Raw genomic sequence first — 27,167 nt, forward strand, 5'->3', positions numbered from 1 at the left:
TGTTCACCTGTTTGGTGAACTGGAGAAAGACTCACCGTGAATCCCTTTGATCTGCCCGTCAGGATCCAACTTGAAATAATAGACTTGCAGTGTGACTTGGATTTGAAGGCCAAATTTGCTGCAGCTGGCTTGAACACATTTTTATCAGAATCTCCTGCCAGGTTACCCCAGCTTGACAGCCCTTGCTGCAAAACTGTTGTGCATGTTCTGAACCACATATCTTTGTGAGCAAGTTTTCTCTGTAATCTCTGTAATGAGCATAAATAAAACAAAACTGCACTCAAGGCTCACGCACAAGCACTTGAATCACATCTTGAAGTTAGCTGCCGCTCAGGATGTGATGATCGATATTGATGAGCTGGTGAAAGCTAAACGATGCCAGGTATCAGGAGTCAAATAAACTATGCAACCCCACTGAAAGTGTTGCATGAGACACCCTGATGTAGTTCTGTGATCTGTGATATACTTCTGTGAATCACTGAGGCACTTTGTGCTTGTGTGTTCTTTGTCCTCAGAACTTTCAAATAGCTTGAAATGTTTTGTAATTAATAGCTATGTTGTGCCTGTACTATTTTGAACATACTGTCCACAGGCTCTAGCGTTATTTTTTATGTTGATCGTATTAAAACAAAGAAAACAATCTGAAGTTGTTGTTGTTTTTAAGTTATATATACAGTGATTTTACCAGTCCGGCTCACTTGAGAATAGACTTTTCTCCATGTGGCCCCTGAACTAAAATGAGTTTGACACCTGTGCTGTAAAGAGTTAGCTTATTCCACCCACCCTTTTTACATAGCATATTCTAAGCGGTGGCACTTCTATTAATATACAGGGTGGGCCATTTATATGGATACACCGTAATAACATGGAAATGGTTGGTGATATTAAAGTCCTGTTTGTGGCACATTAGTATATGTGAGGGGGCAAACTCCTCAAGATGGGTGGTGACCATGGTGGCCATTTAAAAGTCGGCCATCTTGGATACAACTTTAGTTTTTTCAATAGGAAGAGGGCCATGTGACACATCAAACTTATTGGTAATGTCACAAGAAAAACAATGGTGTGCTTGGTTTTAACGTAACTTCATTCTTTCATGAGTTATTTACAAGTTTCTGACCACTTATAAATTGTGTTCAATGTGGTGCCCATTGTGTTGGATTGTCAATGCAACCCTCTTCTCCCACTCTTCACACACTGATAGCAACACCACAGGAGAAATGCCAGCACAGGCATCCAGTATCCGTAGTTTCAGGTGCTGCACATCTCGTATCTTCACACCATAGACAAATGCCTTCAGATGACCCCAAAGATAAAAGTCTAAGGGGGTCAGATCGGGAGACCTTGGGGGCCATTCAACTGGCCCACGATGACCAATCCACTTTCCAGGAAACTGTTCATCTAGGAATGCTCGGACCTGGCACCCATAATGTGGTGGTGCACCATCTTGCTGGAAAAACTCAGGGAACGTGCCAGCTTCAGTGCATAAAGAGGGAAACACATCATCATGTAGCAATTTCAAATATCCAGTGGCCTTGAGGTTTCCATTGATGAAGAATGGACCCACTATCGTTGTACCCCATATACCACACCAAACCATCACTTTTGTTGTTCCAACAATCTTGGATGAATCCATCCAATGTGGGTTAGTGTCAACCAATAGCGTTGGTTTTGTTTGTTAACTTCACCATTCACATAAAAGTTTGTCTCATCACTGAACAAAATCTTCTGCGTGAACTGAGGGTCCTGTTCCAATTTTTGTTTTGCCCATTCTGTAAATTCTGTGCACCGATCTGGGTCATCCTCGTTGAGATGCTGCAGTAGCTGGAGTTTGTAAGGGTGCCCTTTGTGAGTAGCTAATATCTGCCGAAGGGATGTTCAACTAATGCCACTCTCCAGTGACATGCAGCGAGTTCTACGCTGTGGGCTCTTGCTGAATGAAGCTAGGACAGCCACTGATGTTTCTTCATTAGTGACAGTTTTCTTGCGTCGACATTTTGGCAAATCCAACACTGAACCAGTTTCACAAAACTTAGCAAGCAGTTTGCTAACTGTAGCATGGGAGATGGGTGGTCTCGTAGGGTGTCTTGCATTGAAATCTGCTGCAATGACCCGGTTATGGCATTCACCAGATATCAACACAATTTCGATCCGCTCCTCACATGTTAACCTCTTCGACATGTCAAAGGCTGTGAACAAAGAGAAACTTGTAAATAACTCATGAAAGAATAAAGTTACGTTGAAACCAAGCACACCATTGTTTTTCTTGTGACATTACCAATAAGTTTGATGTGTCACATGGCCCTCTTCCTATTGAAAAAACAAAAGTTGTATCCAAGATGGCCGACTTCTAAATGGCCACCATGGTCACCACCCATCTTGAGGAGTTTGCCCCCTCACATATACTAATGTGCCACAAACAGGACTTTAATATCACCAACCATTCCCATGTTATTACGGTGTATCCATACAAATGGCCCACCCTGTAGATTATCAAAAAAACAAAAAACAAACAAAATAATAACTCCATTGACTCCAACATGGTTAGCCCTGGTTTTCCACATCCGGATGAGGTTGATTGGCTCTAAATTAATTCTCAACCTCCTTGTTCACATCTGTAATCCGCCTGCATTCTCACAGTTCATGTTTAAGCAGGTTTTGGTACGTGTTGACAAAAGTATTGTAGAGGACAAAAGAGACCCTTTTAGAAATCTACCTAAAACAGGGGTGGGGAACTCCAGGCCTCAAGGGCTGGTGTCCTGCAGGTTTTAGATATCACCCTGGGTCAACACACCTGAATCAAATGATTAGTTCATTCTCAGGCCTCTGGAGAGCTTCAAGACATGTTGAGGAGGTAATTTAGCCGTTTAAATGAGCTGCGTTGGGTGAAGGACACATCTACAACCTGTATGACACCGGCCCTTGAGGCCTGGAGTTGGACACCCCTGATGTAAAGAGTGAACAGTGTACAGAATCTGAGGAATCAGATTTGAATAGACATTGTGTATTGTTTGTTATCCATTTACCGGATACCCTGGATTAATTGGAAGCCCCCCAAAATTGGCTGTTGGCTAGAGGCTAAAGAGGTGTCCACACAGGAAGTGACTGCTCATTGCGCATCACTAGTCTCTGGTTACCTATAATTACCAACCCAACCACAGATAAGCTGGAGAGGGATGGATGGTTTGTTGTATAGATGGTCGGTTGGTTGGATAGATGGATGGTTGGCTCAGTTGGATCATACCTCTTATACTTATAAATGGGAGAGTCACTTTTTCCTTGACAAGAAACTTGAAAATTCTAAATACATAATTGTGCATACATAATTGTAATTACAGCAATAGTTTATTTATTCTAAATTATCAGTAAAAATAAATAAAGCTTGACTAAGCGGGACTTAAATGTAGTTAAGCCCTTAATCAACCGCTGTTTAGCTCGTTTCCGCTTTAGGGGCGTTTTTGAATAAAAAGAGTTGAGTGCTATTGACATGTTTTTTTTATTAAGTCAGTTTATTTGATTGCCTGTTGTGTATGTATAATCTTAGAAAACAAATGAAAATCTCAAGTTAGGATAATTTGAAACACAGACTTTAAAAGCAGCCAGATGTGTGCTGAAATATTCCAGAAGTTAAAAATGGATGGTCATAAATATGTAATCAGACAAACTCGACTCAAACATGAAGGACAAACAAGGGCATGTAGAAACTGTGTGTATGTGCTCTAACATCCACCTGATCACTGCTGTATTTCATCATTTAATCAATATCCACATACTACTTCCCCACCCCCGTTGTCCCTCCACCCTCCATTTTTTTTCCTTGCACATTGATCTTTCTCCCCCCCCTCCATCCATCCATCCCACTTTGCCCTTCGTCTGTCTTTTCTCTCCAAAACCAAAGATTGAAAACCCCGCCGTCCCCATCTCTTGATATCTGCCCAGGATAATTGCTCTTTCTTCTCGCTCTCCCATCTCTTTTTCCCCCCCTCCTGACTCATTCATTCTTTGCTCTGTCATATTCCTGTTGTCTTTCATCCACCTCTCTTTCATCTCTCTCTTTTCCTCTGTCTTCCTGACTCCATCCAAGCCTCCCCTCTCATCTCCTCTCTTCTCCTGTGTATAATGTAATTGCAGAAGTCTATTCAGTGTGTGAGCATTCCATTGCAGCGCTGGCAGATGAAAGCAGTTGGGATTTAGCAACCGTAGCGCGATGGGAGTTCGGGGGGATCTTGGCTGTCACTGGCAGAGACAGGGAGGGTGTGAGGAGGAGGAGGAGGATGTGCTTTCACCGCATATTTTCATTACGTGTTCATTATGTGTTTGTTTTTTTAAATGCCTAAATACTGTCTATTTAAAGTCCTCATCTGGCATCATGTCCAGATGATCCATGTGGGCAAAGGTTTGTGGACAAATGTATGTGGATAATAAGGAAATCCCTTAAAATTAACTCCAGAAGAAGCTTGACATACAAGAACTTGAGTGGCCTTCAGTGTCCTGACCTCAACCCTTCATAGAACCATTGGGATGAACTAGAAAACAAACTGAAAGCCAGACCTAACCTTGAAATATAAGAGATGAAAGCATGAAGTGTTCATAAAAGTCACCAATTGGAGACTTTACTGTCTAATGTTCAAGTTAACTTTAAGATGTTGAATGTTTACGATGAGGGTTTTCATCATTAACGTCTTGCTACACAAAATTTGATCTGGAAACAGTTATGCTCAGAAGTCTGCGATGGGTTTGAGTTCTAATTGGCCTTGAAATGACTTATAGAGTAAGGTGCCTCCATGTGAAATAAGCAGCTCCAAGTCACACTGATGGAGAATTGTTGGACTTTTCCTTTAATGACTCTGAAGCAGTCTTGGCAGGCAGGTCTGTATATATCCTGCAGAGCGCGGAGGAAGGCTGGCTTGCATAATGAGCTGTGGTTATTCATTCATGGTCACAGTCCACAGAGCCTGACAGGATGCTCTGATGGTAGGATAACTTTGTGGTGAAAAAAGCCCTGCACCTTTTTCAAGGTGGGAATCGCCAAACTGACATGGATAGCTGTGCTGCTGGATAAAGGCTGGACCCCAAGACTAAACCTACTACTGTACCCAACTTTAGACGTGAATTACTTAAATACAAAAAACAGATCGGCGATCGGGAAATCTTCCATGGGGGTCTAGTTTTAGTAGTGCGTATCCCATCCTGAACCTGTCAGTGATCTCACAAGAAACTCACAAGGATTTTTCCCTCAATTGCTTTCCTGTTTTGCTCTAGTTTCATAGAGCTCCTGTACAACCACATATATTTTTGCCCAAGTTAAAACATTTTCAGTGGATGTGTTTTTTCATCTCCTACAGCATTTTCTCATTGCCTTTGCTGCTTTAAAATGTGCATCTCATCTGAAGAATACCACAGGCTGCTGTGGCTCATTGAGAGAGAAAAAAATCTACAACTATGGTCACATATGTAACTGTAATCTTTGGATATTCACCTAAATGTTTTAGTTTTTTTATAAAGGAAGAGAAATTGAAAAACATCTGTTTTTTCAGGTCCTCGGCTGTAAAGTGCAAATGCTTTTTTCTGCACCCACAGTCTTCAGTTATCATAGAGGGAGGAATTTGTCAGAAAACGAGCACACTGGCCAACTCTAACGCCCACAGCATCAGGAAATAGACCAGAATTCAATGCAGGCACAGGACAGTTTCAGTAAAATGCTGCTTTTTCTCAACTGAAAAAAAAGACTCCCACCTACTTGTGCTTCTTGCCATGCTTTCATTCACTCCACCTACACATGATGGATGCAACGGATTTATAATCCTTCCTTGTCAGCTGTCAAAGGGCAACCAGGGAAATGTAAGAAGTCACAAATGGAAGCAGACAAGGGAGACAGAAGGAGCAGGATTCTGCCTTATCGCAGATTGATGATCGTTTTGCGTCATGCTACAGACACTTTGTGGATTTTTCCCTTTAACCACTCTGAAGCAGTCTTGGCAGGCAGGCAGGCCTGGGTGTCCTGCAGGGAGTGTGGGAAAGCTGGCTTGCATAATGAGCTGTGGTTAGATTGTTAGCCTGAGATAGAGCTTGACATTCATGGTCACAGTCCACAGAGCCAAGCCAGATGCTTTCGGTTTGGAGAGTTCTTGTCGCGCTCGGCTCCTCCGCCAGCCTGGGATTGAGTTGTGTCCTTTGTAGTTGTCTAACCACAAAATAAAGGCAGTGCTGGCATTTCTGTTTTGGTTGTCGTTCCTCCAGACAAGGTGGCACTGACATGAGGATTGCGTAATCAGGCTAGAGACCAGCGCTGTGAGGCTGTAGAGAACTAAAGTGGGTGATCGCCAGCTTTTTAATCACATCAGTCAACTGTCCCATTACTTTCTCACGCTATCGATGCAATACTTTTGTTAAGAACCTTTTTTTTTTTTTTTTTCTTTTGCCTGTCCCGTTTGGCTCTTTTGCCATCAGAATTGTTGTCTAAAGGCAAAGAAAGATGCCCAACGGATTTACTTTACCAAATTGACCATCCCAGCCTTGCCGTAATGGTCCATTTGATTCACCTTTTATTGTTTATTTTATTTTCACTTACTGAACATGGGACAGACTTGACTGGGGGAAAGAAGGGGAGAAAGAAAGAGGGAAAGAGAAACAGCTGAGAAGAGGGACGGGGGAGAAGGGCAAAAAACAAAAACCAACCGAATGAGCAGAAAGAAAAAAAGAAAGAAAAAATGCATATATCAATCACCTGGATCACCTGCTGAGAAAGAAAAAAGAAAGCAAGCAGAAGAGAACAAGAGTAATAGAATAAACAACATCACAATGATATATGGGAATATGACAGTAAATACTAAATATTCAACATTATTGTGCAGCACATAAGATCAACAGAACACAGTGTAGTTGGGGGGGGGGGGGGGGTCACCTGTGTGTACACCTGTGAGCATGGACGCGCTTGTTTTTTGTTTTTTAAAAGGTTCCTTCATGTAATAATCTGCTAGAGGGTGTGGGGGGGCCACAGCCCCGTCCTCCAGGGCATGAAGCAGGTATGGAGGAGATCAAAACTCCAGACATCCAGAGGCCCTCAGAACACAACAGACCAAGGAAGACCAACAGAGGGGCAGCCATGCCACTGTCCCAGAAAGAGCTGAGGAGAGTCCCAGATGAGGGCTCACTCAGCAGCCGCGGAGCAGATGCCAGGGGGAGTTGCAGTGACGCGCCCGTGAGCTCCGCTGGCAGCCAGCCGTGCCTGAGTGACCGAGCCCCAGGCCGAGAGGCCGGGGGCACCCCACCTCCGAAGTGGCCCGAGCGAGCCCCAGGCTCCAGGCCCCGATAAGCGGCCGCCAAGGAGTGAGCCGGTGTGTACCTGGACGCCCATCCCCGGACACAAAGAACCACCAACGCACCGATGTCTGAGGGAGTCTGCCACTGGCTGGGGAAGTGGTGGTGGGTGGAGATAGGCCTCCAAACCTTGCCTAAAATGTCATTTGCAGAAAAACATAATGAATTAAATAAAGAGGATGTTTCAAAACATGACCTTTGTATGGAGAAAACTGCAGCCCTCATTAAACCCAATTTCCTTCGGGGTCAACCTTCAGGATCAATAAAGTTTTATTGAATTGAATAGAATAGTTTTGCCTCCTCTAAGCAGCAAAAATTGATGGCCTACAACAGCAGAAGCCCGCACTGGATGGCACTTCTGTCACCTAACAACAGATAAATGAGTCTACGGGTTAGCTAGCTAGAAGAGTGGAGAAAAAAAAAAAAAAAAAAAAGTTGCCTGGTCTGATGAGTCTCAATTTCCTTTGCAACATTCAGACGGCCCCGTTATAACATAAACTAATTGTGGTATATCACATCTTTGGAAAGCTGAGTTCAATTTCTGTAGCCACACTCAGGCCTGATTACTGCCACACCTATTCTCAAACCAAGAAATCATGTAAATAGGATCTGTTTGACAAAGTGGAGTGGACCAAAAGATCCTCAAAAGCCAGACATCATTCCATGCTGTGGTGTGCAGGGGGAGCAGCACAGCAAAGAAGGACTCATCCAGGCTGGAAAAACTGATCAGGAAGGCTGGCTCTGTGGTCGCATGAAGCTGGACACTCTGGTGACAGTGGCAGAGAAAAGGACACTAAAAAAAAATTGCTGGACATTATGAACAATGCTGGGCATCCTCTGCACACGGCCGTAAACAACCAGAGGAGTCTGTTCAGTGACAGGTTGCTTCTCCCAAAGACAAGAACCAACAGACTTAAAACCTCCTTTGTCCCACACGCCATCAGACTGTTTAACTCCTCTCTGGAGGGGAAACAGGAGGACAAAGGAGGGGGGAACAACTAAGGCTACGTTCACACTGCAGGCGAAAGCGCATCAAATCCGATTTTTTGACCCTATGCGACCCATATCCGATCATGCTATGACAGTGTGAACGGCGCAAATCCGATATTTTCAAATCCGATCTGGGTCACTTTCGTATGTGGTACTGAATCCGATACATATCCGATGTTTTAGAAAGCGACTGCTGTTTGAACGGTCAAGTCGCATTAAATCCGCCTTTTACGTCACCGACACAAGACTGAAGCCAATTATCAGCGCCAGAGAAGCGCCCGAGAAGACATCGCGAACGCTTCCTGGCCATCCAGTGTAGATGTCAGTGAAACTGTTGGGAAGACAACGTAAACATTTTATTTGTACTGTATAATCTGCAGATTCTGACAGAAATCTACAGCTATCCTTTGAAGCACCGCTCCTCTCTTAAACGGCAATAAGGATCATTATTAGGTTATTTACATTATTATGTAAATAACAAAATAACTTAAAGCAAAAATTGGGAAACGTGAAGACCGAAGTCTTTATATTAAGGGCCATCAGTCAAACAATACTGTTGCTCTGGGTCTAAACAGAGCGCGTTGTGTGTGACATCTTCTTTTGCGCATGCGGGCCGCTTTGAGCGTTCACACTAGAGAGCGTTTGCTGTCGCATTTTATTTGTAGTGTGAACGAGCAGACAAAAAAATCGGATTTGATCAAAAAATCGGAATTGAGCATTAAGACCTTCAGTGTGAACGTAGCCTAAGCTGTAGTGCCTCTTCACCTCACTGTGCAATACCTTGTGCAATACTTTTTGTAAATAGTCAACGGTGCAATAGACTTCAATACTTGAAATGTGCAAGTCCCTTGTATTCTTATTCCTATTTATCCCTTTCATATATATATATATATATATATATATATATATATATTAGAGATGGACCGATCCGATATTACGTATCGGTCCGATACTGACCTAAATTACTGGATCGGATATCGGAGAAAAATAAAAAATGTAATCCGATCCATTAAATATCACGAAAGCACCTCACAAAACTTGCAACACGCCGTAACTCACCTCAGAACGTTAGCACGTCGGAGCAGTATGCATCACGTGATAGAGCGGCTGTGGCATGCAGGACCTGTGGTGGTCTGGATAGCATGTGGAGCTTCGCTAGCAACCCGGCATTTCATCTCCGACAAAGTTATCCCCGAGAGAAGTAAAGCAAGTGTGTAAGTCCATCTCTGAATGTTTGTAAAGCATTCCTGCGTTAAGCTTAACAAACGACTGCCTCTTCTTGCTGCTACTTCAATCATGAAACTGCTTAATGATCAGCTGATCGGCTTTTCTGTCGCGAGTCCGTGTCTCTTGTTTGTTTTTGGCCCACTTTGCACCAGAAAGAGCAAACCAGCGGTTGAACAACAGCAGCACGTTTAAGCTTGATCAGCTGTTGTTAGAATTTATTTAATATTACTTTCTACTCGAGGATCTTTTTCTAGCTGACGCTGGTAACTGTGCAGGGGCGGATCTAGCAAAGTTTAGCCAGGGGGGCCGATAGGGCATGAACAGGGAAAAGGGGGCACAAAGACATACTTTTCTTTCTTATTCTCATTTAAAATGTCGAGCTTTTAATAAATAATTATCTGACACCCAAAGTTTTAATTTGATGTAAAATGAATAGAAGTCAATTACTGTATATAGTGACTATTAAGTCTAATATATATACCCTAGTAAGCTATAGTACTTTTTACTTTGGGAAGGTACCATCTGTGCAGTCTGCAATTTTGTTGAAGAAAGATGTTGAATCTATTTAATATTTTAATATATTGAAAAAAATAATTGATTTCTGTGCATTTTTTTTTCACACTGCATCAAATTAAGGTTGATTACGTCGATTAAGCATCATGAGGTGGAGCGTGAGGGGTGGTTCCCTATTTTTTATTTATTTATTTTTGTTGTTGCTGGGAGTTGGAACCCTATTAGTTAGGTTGCTTAATATTTATGCTAAGTACTCTTTAAAATACCAGAATAGGGAGGATGGTGTAGGTTTAAGTTTATTAGATTGATCAGTATTGCTGAACTATGAAATATTTTTTTTTGCATACAGGTATAACAGAATAGCTTTAGTGTAGTTGTTGTTTTAAACTTGAGTATGAACTTATACAAAATGCAGCAAGATATTTAAAAAAAACAGTTTTGTTGATTAAAAAAACACTATATCGGATTCATATCGGTATCGGCAGATATCCAAATTTATGATAACTCCTGTCGGTGCTGTGCTTTTGGAAACCGAATTTCCCAGAGGAACCCACCTGAGGGATTTATAAAGTTTTATCTTATCTTATCTAGGAACAAATGAGAAACAAAGTCACTGAGATCTTTTAGTCTGGAAAAGCCATTTCCAAAGCTGTGGGACTCAGTGAACCACAGTGAGAACCATTATCCACAGATGGAAAGGTGGTGAGCCTTCCCAGGAGTGGCTGGCTGACAAAAATTTCTCCAAGAGCGACTCAATAACTCATCCAAGAGGTCACAAAAGACCCCAGAACAACATCGAAAGAAATGCAGACCTCACTTTTTAATTAGTTTTTCTGCAAAAAATATTTGATGTCCAGAGTAGAGGTTTGCTCAGATTTAGTTTGAAACAGTAGCACAGAAGTCACAACATCCTGACCATGGTAGTATAATGCTACTTAAGACACCATTTCACACACCTTAATCTATAGGTTTTTTGAGTACTGCAGAAACAAATAAATGCTGGTTTGCAGAAAGTAAGAGTCATGGATTTAGTCTTTAGTTTGACTCAGTTTTGCATAAAAATGATTGAAAACCATAATTTTCTCCTCCGCCTGTCACGGTCTGGCTGGGGCAGACCGTATGTGTTGCAGAGGAGGACTCAAACGCAGACCAAAATGTGGTGTGGATTAACAAAACAAGCCGTTTATTGAGGCTAGCAACGAGGGTACAAAATAATAGGGCATCGGTGAAAACTAAACAATAACCTAAACTGGGTGAACTAATAACAAAACATAAAAAACCTTAACCATAGTGAAGTGACATGGGTACCTGGAGATGAGACATGGACGAGCAGACGACCTGACAACAGCATGCAGAAAACAAAGGGCTTAAATACATACATGAGGTGATCAGGGGAAGTGGAGACACATGGGGGAACAGCTGACTGACATAAACCTAATGACAGGACCAGGAGAGGAAAGCTAAATACAATGAACAAAGAACACATGACACTGTCAGAATAAAACAGGAAACACTAAAACTAGACATGACAACCCGAACTTCACAATGTAAGACACAGACATGAAACACATGAAGAGCAGGGGAGATTTACCATAGTTGGGAACACGAGGGGGAAATGATAAGAACTAGAAACACTTAGGCATGATAACAAATGAACTTAGGAACCCGAAGGGCTTACATAAAACTAAAACTCAAAACGCTGGGTCAACAGACCCAGGATCGTGACACCGCCATGAAATAAGAGGTTGCTGCTCTTGAGTAAAATGCAGTTTAAACTGAAGCATAACAATATGCTGCATCATTTTTCAGAAAGGAATGCAAGTTAGTGCTGTGTAATGCAAAATCGCAGCATTTTAATGTCCTTTTTTTTAGCCTTGATGTCCTAATTGGCTGCTGCGCTGATTCCTTTTCCCTCATCATCGTGTATTTGTGTCTTTTCATACTACAAACACACACCAACAGACAAGGACACACACTCTACCAGCGCGTACTCATTAATTGAGGATGAGAAAACTAAAGAGAGAAATGTGGGGTGCTATTCCTGTTCCGCAGTAAAGGAGGAGGAGCTGGAGTGGGCAGACTAGACTCATCGATGGCTTTTGAAGTAGTTATTGAGTCCATTAGATGTTTTATCATCAGTAAGATGAAAGTAGGGATGGCTGCTCATCTGTCATTTCCTTTCATTGTTCCAGGGTTTGTCTTTGTGTCTCTCGCTTTCAAACTTTCTTTCTCTGACTTATTTAGAATTCTTCTTGTTTTTACTTTCATTTTTTTCCTGGAAGTTTTCTGACTCTAAATTTCACTTCTTCAGCTTTCTGTGTTGTTGCGTTATGTATTCTCTTTTTTCACTTTTTTGAAGCTCGTTTCATCTTGTTTTCTGTCTTTTTAACACGTTTTTCTTGTTTTTTAGTCTGAAGTATTGTGGAAAGTCTCAAGTCACCCGTCATTTCTTTGTGTTGTCCTAGGAAATTGTGGAATAGGTTCAGCAATGTATAGAAACATGTGCAAATTACATTTATATACAGTATATAAAGCAAAACCTAAGTTTGTACAATTCTATCAAGCTTGAAAGTCAACATTTAGTGTGACCACCTTTATTCTTCAGCACAGTCTGAACTCTCTTAGGCAGCTTTCTTGTCATGTCTTTAAGTCGTCTTCAGGAATAGTTCTCCAGGCTTCTTGAAGGACATTCAAAGCTCTTCTTTGGATGTTTCTGCCTTTCGTTCTATTTTCTGTCAACATAATAATGGATTGGATTTATATAGCGCTTTTCAAGGCACCCAAAGCGCTTTACAATACCACTATTCATTCACTCTCACATACACTGGTGGAGGCAAGCTACAGTTGTAGCCACAGCTGCCCTGGGGCAGACTGACAGATGCGAGGCTGCCCTATCGCGCCATCGGCCCCTCTGGCCAACATGATCCCACACTGCTTCAATAGTTGAGGTCTGGGGTCTGGGGAGGCCAATCCATGACTGATAGAGTTCAACTGTGTGTTTTTCTATCCAGGTACGACTTTACTGCATTGGCAGTGTGTTTGAGATCATTGTCATGCTAAAAAATGATGCCGGTGCCAATCAGGTGCAGTTCCAGATGGTACTTCATGGTGGATCAATATCTGATGGTACTTTTCTTTGTTTATAATTAATCAATTTTGACAAGATCTCCAACACCACTGGCTCTAATGCAGACCCAAACCATGACAGAGCCTCCACCTTACCTCCTCCATACATACTGTTAGTGATTAGTGACTCATCACTCCAACAGTTGCCACTGATTTTTCAGTCCAGTTCTTCCACTGAGACCATTTCTGATGAGGCTTTAGTGATATAGCTGAATGAGCTGAAGGTTCAGATGTGTCTCTCAGGTCTGTTTCAGGTCTTTGCTGGGTTTTTTCCTGTCTCTTAAGAGATTGACTTTCAGAAAATATTCATCTGCTGTAGATAGTTTTTTGGGGTGTTTTTTTCTAGGCCTGACACATCTTCTTTTGTCCTTGACCTGTCAGGTTTAGACAAATGTTCAGCTAATAGCTTTTAGGGAATGATGGGAAAAATGTTACTTTGTCTGTCAAACTGTTGTCTTTGACTTTCTTCATAGATTTAACTAAATAAATGCAAACAAATTGTGGTCTCTGTAAAAGCTTAGTCCTTTAATAATCCACTTTCTGTTACTGTAACCATAAATGTTCATTTCCCCTGTTTTCCATTTCTGTTTTCTCCATTAAAAGCAAATATCCCTTTTTAAACTCCCATTTAGAGTTTACTTTCTCCCTGTCTCACTCTCAGTGAAGGTCATGATGTTTCCTGATGATTTAGTAACATTAAAATACAAAAAAGAGAAAAGAAATCACACACTTCATTTGTGAGTGCTTTAGATTTCCCATCAGTTTTAACCGGCCCCCAGAGAATCATTCACGCCTGTAAGTACAGTATGTGCGTGGGTGTGATCATACATTTACATTTCGATTAGATTAGATTAGATTAGATAGAACTTTATTAATCCCTCGGGTGGGTTCCTCTGGGAAATTCGATTTCCAAAAAAGCACAGCACCGATAGAAGTTACAGAATATTATATATATATATATATATATATATATATATATATATATATATACACACACACACACACATATATATAAATACAGAGACAATATAAATAAAATATACGAATTTCAGCCATTTAGTTGGCATTTCAATCTGAATCAGAGTGCGGGAGGAGCGGTCGTACTAAAGAACACTGATGGAAGCAAACGATGAAGAATGCCTTTCAGTCTGGTTAGTTTTAGGAAGAAAGCTACTCAGTTTGGTTTAGGAGAAAGTTGTTTTGGGGACAAAAACATTTTTAACAACATCTTAAAAGACCTGTCTAACATAAGATTTTAAAGGAAATATTATCTCATGTTTCCAAGGTTCAGGTTAATCAGTTAGAAAGACTTTCAGTCATTTTTCTTACTTTTCTTTGATTTCTTCATCGTTCAAACTCAAAATACAAAACAAGAAATACAAAACAATACAAAACACTGTAAATATTTTCTTGCTGAGAGTTAGACGATTAGTTTGAGAGACAGGTGACAGGTAGCACTGTCATGATAATATATGAAGCTGGATCCAACAGTTTTGTAGCATAGCACAGCACACCCTCAGGGGGAAACTGTTATTCTGACTTTGTCCAAAGGTTATACAACCTGCGAGAACATCTAAAGTTTGGTAATTCCTTCCTGTGCCTGACTTCTTCCAAACTAAAGACTTCTGCAGTGGCCCTCCAACACCTAAAATCACACTCTGATCATCATCAAAATCTAACACAATCTTATAATTTGTTTTACAAAGCTGATAACCACTTACAGCTTTACCTAAGGTACCTTATAGGCACTATAATCCTTTCCTGCTATTGACAAGATATAAAACAAGCTCGAGATTATAAATCGGCCAGAAAAGCAGGAATAACTTGTGATATATAGAGAGCCATGACAAAGAACGTTTTTGCAGGTCTCTCTGCAGTCATGTGGAAAACTAATTACACCCCATGATTCAGTAGTTTGTAAACCACTTTTATCAGCAATAACTCAAAGTAATTGTTTTCTGCATGACTTTATCATTCTCTCACATCATTGTGAAAGACTTTTGGCCCAGTCTTCTTTACAGCATTGCTTCAGTTCATTGAGATTTGCAGGCTTTCATTTATGCACAGCTTTCTCGCGGTCCTACCAAAGCATTTCAGTCAGGTTGAGGTCTGGACTTTGACTGGTCCACTGCAGTACCTTGATGTTTCCTTTTTAATCATTCTGTTGTAGATGTGTTGATGTACTTGGAATCATTGTCTTGTTTCATGACCCAGTTTAAGCCAAGCTTTAGCTGTCTGACAGATGTCCTCACATTTGACTCTAGAATACAGAGGAGTTCATGGTGGACTCAATGATTGTAAGGTGCTAATGTGGCTGCAAAAAAAGCCCAAATCACGACCCCTCCACCACCGTGCTGACAGCTGGTATGAGGTGTTTGTGCTAATATGTTGTGTTTGGTTTTGTGCATTATGACCAAACATCTGCATTAACCCTTTCACGCATAGTGGTCATAACAGTGGACAGCTATTCTGTTATAGACAGTGTTGATGTTAATGTATGTTTGGGGGCGTTGCACCCCAGAACCTTTAGAGGTTTTTCAGGGTTTTCTCTGTCAGAATGTTATGTGAGAAACAGTTTCCTGTTTGTGTTGCGACTAGCTGTGGTTGTTTCTAAAAGTGGTCAGTAAACATCCTAAAAGTGGCACCTGAGTTTCCGAGCATTTTTATCCTGAAGTCATAACATATTCAAAGGCTGTTTTCTTGTATTTGTGTCAGTGTTGATGGTATACTTGCACATAAACTACTACATTGGACACTAATGTGTCACTCCATACCCTGCCACCCACTGGTCAGCCAGCGGACTGACTGAGTGAACATGTAAAAAACTATTTGAAAAGTACATGCTTAAAAAAATGAAGTTCAAAAATCTTTTTTCATGCCTAAAGATGAATAAAAATACTTAAGAAAAAAAATCCTGATTTAGGTTGTCATAATTCATGCATGACAGGGTTAAGTTTTGATCGGCTTTCACACACCAGAGTGAAACAAGGGTTAAACAGATGAATGTTTGTTTCTGTTGACATCAAAAACTTGTCTCAGTTGTAACAAAATAGTTTCATCTTTCAACATCCACGAAGGGACTGGTTTTGGACATTAGCTTTGGTTATACACTCAACAAAAATATAAACGCAACACCTTTGTTACTGCTCCCATTCCCCATGGGATGGACGTAGAGACCTAAAATTCATTCCAGATACACAATATAACCATCCCTCCCAAACAGTGGTCACAAATCAGTCCAAATGTGTGGTAGTGGGCACATCTGCTATATTGAGATAATCCATCCCACCTCACAGGTGTGCCACATCAGGATGCTGATCTGACATCATGAGTAGTGCACAGGTGTACCTCAGACTGCCCACAACAAAAGGCCACCCTGGAATGTGCAGTTTTGTCTCACAGCAAAATGCCACAGATGCCACAAGCAATGAGGGAGCGTGCAATTGGCATGCTGACAGCAGGAATGTCAACCAGATCTGTCGCCCGTGCATTGAATGTTCATTTCTCAACCATAAGCCGTCTCCACAGGCGTTTCAGAGAATATGGCAGCACATCCAACCGGCCTCACAACCGCAGACCTCGTGTAACCACACCAGCCCAGGACCTCCACATCCAGCAGGTTCACCTCCAAGATCGTCTGAGACCAGCCACCCAGACAGCTGCTGGAACAATTGGTTTGCACAACCAAACAATTTCTGCACAAACTGTCAGAAACCGTCTCAGGGACGCTCAACTGCATGCCCGTCGTCCTCATCGGGGTCTTGACCTGACTCCAGCTCGTCGCCGTAACAGACTTGTGTGGGCAAATGCTCACATTCGATGGCGTCTGGCACGTTGGAGAGGTGTGCGCTTCACGGATGAATCATGGTTCACATTGTTCAGGGCAGATGGCAGCTGAGAATGTCCCAGTTCTTGCATGGCCAGCATACTCACCGGACATGTCACCCATTGAGCATGTTCGGGATGTGCTTGACCGGCGTATACGACAGCGTGTACCAGTTCCCATGAATATCCAACAACCTCGCACAGCCATTGAAGTGGAGTGGACCAACATTCCACAGGCCACAATTGACAATCTGATAGACTCCATGCGACGATGTGTTGCACTGCATAAGGCAAATGGTGGTCACACCAGATACTGACCGGTTCTGGCTCCCCAGACCCCCAATAGCGCAAAAAACTGCACATTCCAGGGTGGCCTTTTGTTGTGGGCAGTCTGAGGTACACCTGTGCACTACTCATGATCTCAGATCAGCATCCTGATGTGGCACACCTGTGAGGTGGGATGGATTATCTCAATATAGCAGATGTGCCCACTACCACACATTTGGACTGATTTGTGACCACTGTTTGGGAGGGATGGTTATATTGTGTATCTGGAATGAATTTTAGGTCTCTACGTCCATCCCATGGGGAATGGGAGCAAAAACAAAAGTGTTGCGTTTATATTTTTGTTGAGTGTATATAGACACAGTCTGTGCAGCTGTGCAGCTGTCAGCGTGTTTCTATGGTTGTCCTTTACAAATTATCCATCCATGTAATTTTAAACATATTTTTTAAACATAGACATTTTAAAATATCCAGTTACCTCCCAGTTAGCATATGGCCTCTTTAAAATGAAGGGACTGCAAATAATTGCTAGAATTTCTGTGAAAGATGAAATTTGGACTGGAATTGATCCATGGACCTCTCAAATCTGTTGTTTGATCCACTGGAGCAAGTCCTGACACTCAGGTGTGAACCGATCAAACAGCAATGAATACTTTTGTACTGTTGGCAGAGTACATTAAATTATTATCATAATAATGCTATTTTACAGTTAAATACAGTTTCACTTATAATTCTGCAAATGCACAGCTTCTGTTCTAGGTCATAAGCCATTTTTAAATTGTATTTCTTTATGAATAAATGGGAGAACGGTCTTTATGAAATGCCAGGGGGCTGGAGTACATTATTCATATGATTGAATCCATCCTTAATGGATTGATTTTCCTGACAGAGATAAAGACTTGAAAGCTTTTTGAACACTTCGCAGATGCAGAGATATTAAAATTTGACTTTAAACTTTTGGTTCAGTTTTACTATGGGAAAGATTTTAAATCAAAATCAGCATCAGCCTTCACTAATACCCCTGTAAGTAATTGGAAGCAAATGACAAAACATCTGGTGCAGCTGGATGTCTCTACACTGAAAAGGCTCAACATTATGACCACAGACAGGTGAAGTGAAAAACAGTTGACTTGTTAGAAGCAGGGAAATGGACAAGTGTAAGAATCTAAGCGAAGTTGAGGATGACTTAGACGAGTGAGTCAAAACATCTCCAAAACTGTAGCTCTTGTGGGGTGTTCCTGGTCTGCAGTGGTCAGTATCTATCACAAGCGATCCAAAGGAGGAACAGCGGTGAACCACCGACAGAGTCATGGGTGGCCAAAGCTCACTGATGCTTGTGGAGAACAAAGGCTGGCCTGAGTGGTCCAATCCAACAGACGAGCCACTGTAGCTTAAACTGCTGAAAACATTAATGCTGGTTCTGACAGAATACACAGAGCATCACAGTTTGTTGCGTATGTGGCGGCATAGCTGCAGATCACTCTGGATGCCCATGCAGACCCTTGCACAGTGTCAAAAGCACCAACAGTGGGCATGTGAGCATCAGACTAGACCACCGAGGAAGGTGTTCTAGTCTGATGAATCACATTTTCTTTTACATCATGTGGATTGCCAGGTGCATGTGAGTCATTTACCTGGGGAACACCTGATACCAGGATGCACTATGCACTAGGGCAGGGCAATATGGCCAGAAATATTTATCACGATATACATTTGAAAATTTGCAATAACGATATAACTGACGATATAATTGACGTGAGACAAAATACTTTACAACTCCACAACTTTATTAGTGCAAAAAAAACCCCCATCAATGTATTTTCACTTAAACAAGCAGCTGTTTTTTATGTGCATTAAAGCTATATAAAAATTTAACAGTGCAAATGCAAATTACTTGCCAAAAGGCATTTCCAGTGGAAATTGGCCGACATATCCTCAGCATAACCATGTATAATATCCACAAAACTTAAAAAGAGGTTATACACACACAATACCATAATTTTATGTTGAAACACAGTATGTATTACTCCGCGAGGCTCCCGACTACGGTAGTTGTAATGCTCCGACAATCCATCAGGCGTAACAGAGAGTTCAGACTGTAGCTTAGCAAAGTCGTACTAAAACATTTTTTGACAGATTTTTGAGCGCCGTGTACCACATAAAATCGGTTTGGTAATAACAGTAATAACGACGGCCCGCTTGCATGCTCTACCAAAAAATGTGCTTTGGTGTGTATCTAACGGACAAAAGCCAAACCAGTTCCACACCACTGGAGCTGCGACGTTTTTACAAACCAATTCTGGTTCATCTGTTTCATTCAACGATCCGCTTTCGGCCTTCTCATTCTCCGTCTCTGCCATGCTTTTTCCGCCATGTGCGTATGAAAACAAAGGCACTGCGCATGCGCGTTTTACCCATATTCTATTGCGATATTTCATTTTCTTATAACATTATACTGGTATTACCGTGAACGGTATGATATGGCCCAGCCCTACTATGCACTCCACTCAAACATCTGTGGGATGTGGTGGACACACAAGTCTGGCCCCTGAAGGGCTCACTTCACATTTTACAGGACTTAAAGGATCTATTGCTAATATCTTGGTACCAGATAGCACAGCACACCTTCAGGGGTAAAGAGGAGTCCATGCCTCGATGAGTCAGGTGGACAAATGCAATTTTAGGCAGGTGGTAATAATGTTATAACTGATTGATATATATATTGAATGGACCAAAGGTTTAGGTCCTCCTTGCTTCGATTAAGGCTCTTGATCATTCTCCTTCCACTTGTTCTGTTTATCCTGATCAAATAAAGGCATAAATAAATACTTAAAAAAGGAGCCCATAAATGAATTGCAAGTAATGTTGGTGTGCCTACATATTTGTGATCATCTCAGTTTAAATGCTCTGCAGACTGCATGTGTTACCTGGCCTTCACTGACCGTCGCTAACAAACTATATAAATGTGTGTGTGTGTGTGTGTGTGTGTGTGTGTGTGTGTGTGTGTGCGTGTGTGTGTGTGTGTTAACAGCTGTGCCAGCACCCCCGGTGAATGTATCGGTGACCCAGCTGAGGGCACACTCGGCCATGGTGACCTGGAATGTCCCTCAGGGAGACACCGTCATCGGATACGCCATCTCACAGCAGGTACAATACAGCAGCCTCGTATCATCGCTGCATGCATACACTGAGCATGCACGGCCAATGGACCATGCCTTTTCTTCTTTTTAAACTGAATGTCAAATACATCCTGATGTGCCCTCTCATTCAGCTGAAGGCCGATTAATTTTGCAGGGATCCAAATTATGAATTGAATGCCCAGAAAAGCTGGACCGGTGCCATGCTCGGGGCTAGAACAGCTTTTCAAAGATAAATTATGTATTTCTCATGCTCATCTCGATCTCACGAGGGCTTACTTCTTTCTCTTTTGTCCTCCTGCTGCTGTCTTCTGGGATTTATTAAAATGCTGCGTCATTCATTAGCCGGGTAGGCAGTCAGCATTCGGCTCAAAGACACTTTGAGTCATGAGGGGTGGGAAAGTTTGGAAACCTCTCAGAGGAATTTGCTCATTAACATTTTACTTCTTAAGGAGCTCGTTAATGTCAAGGATGGCTACTGGTTGACGTAGGTAATAATAAAAAACCAAATCTCTTAATTACATAAGGTGCAGCCAAAAGAAGGACTTTCCAAGCATCCAATTAGCAAGAAAAACCTGATTATCGAATTAATCGATCTTTAAATATCCCCCAGGAGGAAAGATCCTGCCGTGGATTTGAGGGGGAAAAGATCGCTCACAAGTAAGACATCCACAGCTGTGCACTGGTGTGTCAGCTCAACTGTGTGAGGTTAACAAAAGTCATATGCTCTGCCTGTGTTTGGGGTAATTTATCATAAATAATTTAGTTGCACAGCTGTTGGGCCACATGCATAACGGTGTGTTAATGCAAAAATGGGCTTTAGAGATCTTCATAAGAAGTTGCAGGTATTTAATTAATTCAGGAAAAAAAAGACTCCAACAAATAGCTGAAAGCAACAGACACATTGGTAGCACATGCTTTATTAAAGCCATGAATTCACTCATTACTGCTCTGTCTAGTATTATAGATACTATGTTCAGCTGTACTTCATACAGCTGTCTGTTTGCCTTTCAGACAGCTGACAATAGAACAATAGTGTATTTTGTCCTCTTTCTGACCCTAACATCTGGAAGAAGAAATACAGACTGCTCTCAGCTTACAGGTGTGGTCTTCTGCTGCTGCTGTTCAGATGCTCTTCTGCATACCTTGGTTGTAATAAGTGGTTATTTGAGTTATTGTTGCCTTCCTATCAGCTCAAAGCACACTGGTCATTTTCCTCTGACATCAAAAAGGCATTTTCCCTCAGTGAACTGATGCTCACCAAATAGTTTCTCTTCTTCAGGTCACTAGTAAACACTAGAAATGGTTGTGCAGGCAAATCACAGCAGATCAGCAGTTTCTGAAATACTTAAATCATCAACAACATTACCACATTAACATAATCTTCCACATTCTGATGCTCAGTTTGGACTTCACTAGGTCGTCTTAACCATGTCCACTTGTGTAAATACATTGAGTTTCTGCCAGCTGACTGGTTAATTAGATATTTGCATTAATGAGCGGTTGAACAAAATATGATTGTTCAGAATGTATTTTTTTTTCTTCATGAATTCATCGATTCATTGCTTACATTTCATTTAATTAAACGCTGCAGTCCTTCCACGTAGCACCTTTAAAGAACACAACTGTCACCTAAAGTACAAGAAGTTTGCGTCACCGTAAGAGACGTTTCACATTAATTCTGCTGTTACATAACAACATTTTGTCTGTCTGAGATCTCTTAAAAACCTCGGCTGCTAGCTCAGCTTGGCTCATTTTAATCAGTCTTCACCACCTACAGTTTTGGCAAAAGGAGAATGAGACATTAGCTGAGCTCTGAGTGGGTGTCGTCTCCATTAGCGGAAATTATTTGGCCAGGATTCGTCTCACAGGAGAAACATCCACAGCGGTGTCGATGCCAAACAACTCTTATTCTTTCTTTATGGGTTTTTTTCCCAAGTCACCTCACATCTGAGTCAGAATCCATCAACCTTTTGGCATTTTCAAGAAAACACAGGATCGGGATTTAAAACATCTCCTGCTTTAACCTCAGAAAGCACTTATGTAAAAAACACTTACTCAAATATTAATCGGGGAGGTGATGGTAGCAGGTGGATGCAGCGGGTATCCGTGCTGCAGGTTTTATCTACCGAGCCCGTATTTTCCATTGTTAGTCATCAAAGGTTGCCTTGGATCAGAGTGAGCTGCTACAAAAGGGCAAAAAATGCTGTTATATAAAAGGCTGCTCTGTCAATCAAGTATGTTTTCTACCATTTCTATTTTCCTTATTGCAAGAGTGGTCTCGCATCAGGCTTAAGTCTTGATTAGGATTCAAACGTGGCTGCTTTGTGGGATTATTTCATTCACAGTATTTTTCGGTGACATGCCGAGCCTTCTGTTTGTGAAGGAGAAGCAGGACGAGTGAATGTGCCCAGACAAAGAGTTGCTTCACTCATCTAAAGTTGTTCCAAATCCCACGGTGCTGGCTGCCAAGATGCACGCGTTACACAACCTCGCTCCCAAGCACACAAACACATGAAGTAACCCAGTTTAAGTTTCTGTGTCTGAGACTCCCAGCAGTCCTGGTTTCTATGACTTCAAATATCAAACACACAGGGTTAATTGATGATTAGTGCAAGGGCAATGCTTATCAAATAAAACCTGCAGAGAGTGCCTGTTTTAAACTTGTGTTGTGATGTTTGTACCAGAAGAAGATTGTCAGACTGTGACAACATCAGAGGAGAGATTTGTTTTTCTGCACCACTTTCCTTCTGAAATGCATTAGGCTGCTGCTGACTTCTTTCCTGACCTAAAAATAGCGATGCACCCAAACTTCGTGTTCACCTGCAGACTTCACGGTCACATTTTACTGAAGTAAAGGTGCCTTCTGTTCCTTTTTAAAGTGTCTGAAGCTGAACCCTGACAAATCAAACTTTAAGACTGCTGCCAAAATTAAAAGAAAGCTCAAAACCCCCTGCAAGAACAAGAAAATATTTACTTCAATTGTCAGAGAACTTCCAAGAGCACACATTAGGGTTTGTAGCAGCCAGTTGTTGATAATCAAATCCATTTGATAAACTGATCATTAGTGAGTGTGAGCACCTCTATAAAAGCAGACATTTGGGTAGTTTGCTGGTCTTCAGAAATCACAATGCCACAGTCTTTCAAGACGTAGACGTCCCAGCAAATTCACCCCAAAGTCAGACTGTGCAATGCTCAGAGAAACTGCAAAAAGAGCTACACCACACTTCATGACAGTACAATTAGAAAGAAACAGAAAAAGTATGGCTTCTTTGGAAGAGCTTCCAGGAGAAAGCCTCTTTGCTCTTAACAACCCACAAAATCCCTGGAATGAGGCTAAAGTTTGTTATTATGTTTGCTCATAATGCACAAAACCAAACGCCGCGTATCACCACAAACACCTCATACCCGCTGTCAGCATAGAGGTGGAGGCGTAATGATTTGGGCAAGTTACAGTCGTTGAGTCAATCATGAACTCCCCTGCATACCAAAGTACTCTAGAGACATCTGTTAGGCAGTTAAAGTGTGGATCAAAGTAATGACCACCTCTAAGTGCAGACCTCGACCTGATTGAAATGCTGTGGCTTGGCAAAAGAGAGCTGTGCATAAATAAATGCCCTCAAACCCTCAATGAATCGAAGCACCGCTGCATGGACAGGAGAGCAGACCCAAAGTCCTCTACGATGTGAGAGACTGATATGACATACAGAAATGTATTGTTTCAAGTTGTCGCTGATCCCAAGGTGGTTCTACAAACTACTGAATTATGCATACTTTAAAAATCCTATTTTTTCCATCCTGTAAATGGATGCAGGGATTATAAAACACTCATGAAATCAACTAAAAGCAGAGAGTCTGTCAATGTAGAACGTTTGTTTTACCTACCTTGAAAATATAAAGACTAACTCTCAGTAGGCACCTCAAACCTGCAGGCTTTACTTTCTTCTGTCATCAAACAGTATAAAACGCTCATCATCAAATGCTCTTTTGCTTGTTAGGAATTAGAAAAAATCTGTTTTCCCATGGGTATTCCTATGTGAACTACAATTAGAAAATATATATAAAGATGACCAGCTTTTTTTAAAAGCGGTTATCTATTTTGGAGCTGACCTTTGTGGCACAAAAATATAAAGGAAAAAGGGGTGGCTCAAGACTTTTGCACAGACCTTTAGATGGCTGTGACAAGTGTCCATTAGTTTTGATTTCCTGGTTTACTGTCTTACTTAAAACTGCAGAATTAAATGTGCCTATGAGATAAACTGACAAAACCTGAAAATTAGAAAGTATCTTGAGTTACGTCAGCGGCACTTTTCAAAATTAGATGGTTTTGGAGTTTTTATTCCAAAATGGTAATGCCTCCATCACAGCTGAGTCACTGGTGCTGATTAACGATCCTTTTAACCCCCGTTGATTCAGTATTTACTTTTATATGACGGCCTTTTAGATCAAAGTGTCCTGGCTGACTCGCTGCCTGCAGGGCTGCCAGAGGAGCAGCAAACACCACTTTGACTCTCCACGCGAGACATCTGGAGAGCCTCGAGCGTCCTGACAGCTTTCTATTTATTGACTCTTCCTCAGCCTTCAGTGCTCCACAGGCACGTTCGCAATCTGGGAAACTTTCTCAAACTGGACTAGCTGTCGCTAGATGATGCTTACCAAGCAGTTGTTAAAAAATCCTCATTATGAGCTGTTCTGATGCCGAGCTGGTGGTTTTTTAGAATATTTGGTGTAATTGGTGTGTAATGGGCAAGTTACACACCAATGACAATAACGAAAAGCTTGAATATATTATGAGCCATTTTCTACAATCTCAAAAACAAGAATGCAGGCTGGTGCTTTTGTGTGAACACCAATTATCTCTGAGCAGCGCTCATCAGGATGTCTGCAGTTAAAAAGAAGACAGTTAAAGGTTCCTTCATACAGAGTCTCCAATCAGAGCAATTAAAGTCTCGTGCAAGTCTCGTGTTGTCGGGAAAACTTAGCCACACAAAAACATGATTTCTTTTTTTTTTTTGTCACGCTAAACAAGATAAATACAGAATGCAGTTTTTAAATTATAATTTTGATTATTAGGAGAAGAAAAATTTACCCAAACTTACCTGGGCCTGTGTGAAAGAGTAATTGCCCCCTTAGTGTTTCTTCTTCACTTGATTTTTTCCCCACTTGCTATGTGTTTATACACCTCTCTGCATTTAATCATTAGTTATTATTAATCTCTGTCTCTTCTCCACAACATGTTTTCGTCTTTTTTTTCCCCCCTTAACCCCAATTAGTTGTGACAAATGGCCTTCCCTCACTGAGCCTGGTTCATGCAGAGGTTTCTTCCTGTTAAAAGGGAGTTTTTTCATCCCCATTCTCGCCAAGCCTGTACGGGACTGATTGTCGTGTTTTCTCTGTTTTCTTTGTATTATTGTAGGATGTCTACTTTACAATATAAAGCACATTGAGGCAACTGCTGTTGTGATTTAGCACCAAATAAATAAAACTGAATTGAATTTAAATTAATTAAATTAAATCTAATAACTAGCTGTGCCACACTTGGCCGCAAGAACTGCAATCAAGCGTTGCCACATGTGCAGTTTTATCAAGATCACCAATCTTAAAGGCTAAAATCAGGTCTCATTGTGTTGGCCTAGCAATTCCAGACACACAAACACAAATGCAAATTATGCTGGAAACTCTTAGCTTGTTTTCTGTGTCCGAGGGGGAATGAAGAACCAAAATGCATCTTAACTGCTGTTACCATGGTGCCACGTTAAGTGGAAGCCTTGTGTTTTCTGTTGTTGTTTGTTTTTTGCCATTTTCTTAATTTTACTGAACTACTAGTAAGTTTATTTACTCCATAAATATAGTGCAGATATCTGCCTGGCAGAGAATCCTCTGCAGACATTATTATTATTAACCATCCATTTTCTTCCTCTTATCAATTCAGGGTTCTGGGACTCCACCAGTCTTCATGTTCACATAACATGAAGGATTTGATTTGCAATTGTTACTTTGAATCCACGTGCACAGTGTATTTACATATTACCCTCTGAATCCACAGCTCATTTTAAAGATATGAACTGTAGAGTTTGGTGGGTAACCTTGTGAAAATGTTCTTGCCTCGATTCTCGCAGCCCCTCATGGATGTATACTGCTTTGTGTTGTCTTTCCATTAATTTTGTCTTCTTCTGCAGGCACCTTTTATCACTGGACTTTAAATAAACACAGTGAATGTGATCTTCTCAGTGCTAAAGCAGCTGAAAACTCAGATATTTCCCCAGGGAGGTGGTGGTGACCAAAAATGGAGCTAAAACTGATTAAATTGTGGACTTGAATTAAAGCATGGCTCTAAATTAATAATTATCTTTTTGTGTTTTACCTTCTGATTGCAAAAATGGAGATGATAATATGTCTGTGTTGTATTTACAATTTATAAATCCACCCATCCCCAAATTTTCACTAAATACAGCTGTTAAAAAGTAAACTTTATCTCCACGGGGTCACCATCTGTTTACCTGCTGATCCAGAAAGTGACATTTCTTCATTAATTCTGCAGCTCCTTATACTAACAGAGCATCTCTGCCTAAACATGTGTTTTTCTGTTTATTTTGAATGACTATTGCTGGTGTTACCTTGCCTGCAGACCTAATTTCTCCCATTGGGGCTGTATGGGTGTGAGGTGAATTTCTATGAGGCGAAGCTGCTTGTTACTGCAGGGATTCTGCTTGCATTTCAAGTATTTGCCTTTAAATGTGACATAAT

The 27,167-nt window shown here is 41.3% G+C and overlaps 1 protein-coding gene across 3 annotated transcripts in view; it reads left to right on the plus strand.

The window, feature by feature from the left end:
• LOC101487844 (fibronectin type III domain-containing protein 4) overlaps nucleotides 1-27,167 on the plus strand; it is a 64,629-nt gene that overhangs the window by 13,921 nt on the left and 23,541 nt on the right. For 2 of the 3 annotated variants that reach the window (XM_076880625.1, XM_076880626.1), the window contains one exon: nucleotides 20,315-20,430. In XM_076880625.1, the coding sequence (XP_076736740.1) occupies nucleotides 20,315-20,430 (116 nt within the window). Of the gene's footprint in view, nucleotides 1-9,230; nucleotides 9,522-20,314; nucleotides 20,431-27,167 lie in introns of those variants that run through there. The other variant, XM_076880627.1, reaches the window with a different exon arrangement.

This window comes from Maylandia zebra, linkage group LG23, assembly GCF_041146795.1.
Source record: "Maylandia zebra isolate NMK-2024a linkage group LG23, Mzebra_GT3a, whole genome shotgun sequence".
Taxonomy (NCBI): domain Eukaryota; kingdom Metazoa; phylum Chordata; class Actinopteri; order Cichliformes; family Cichlidae; genus Maylandia; species Maylandia zebra.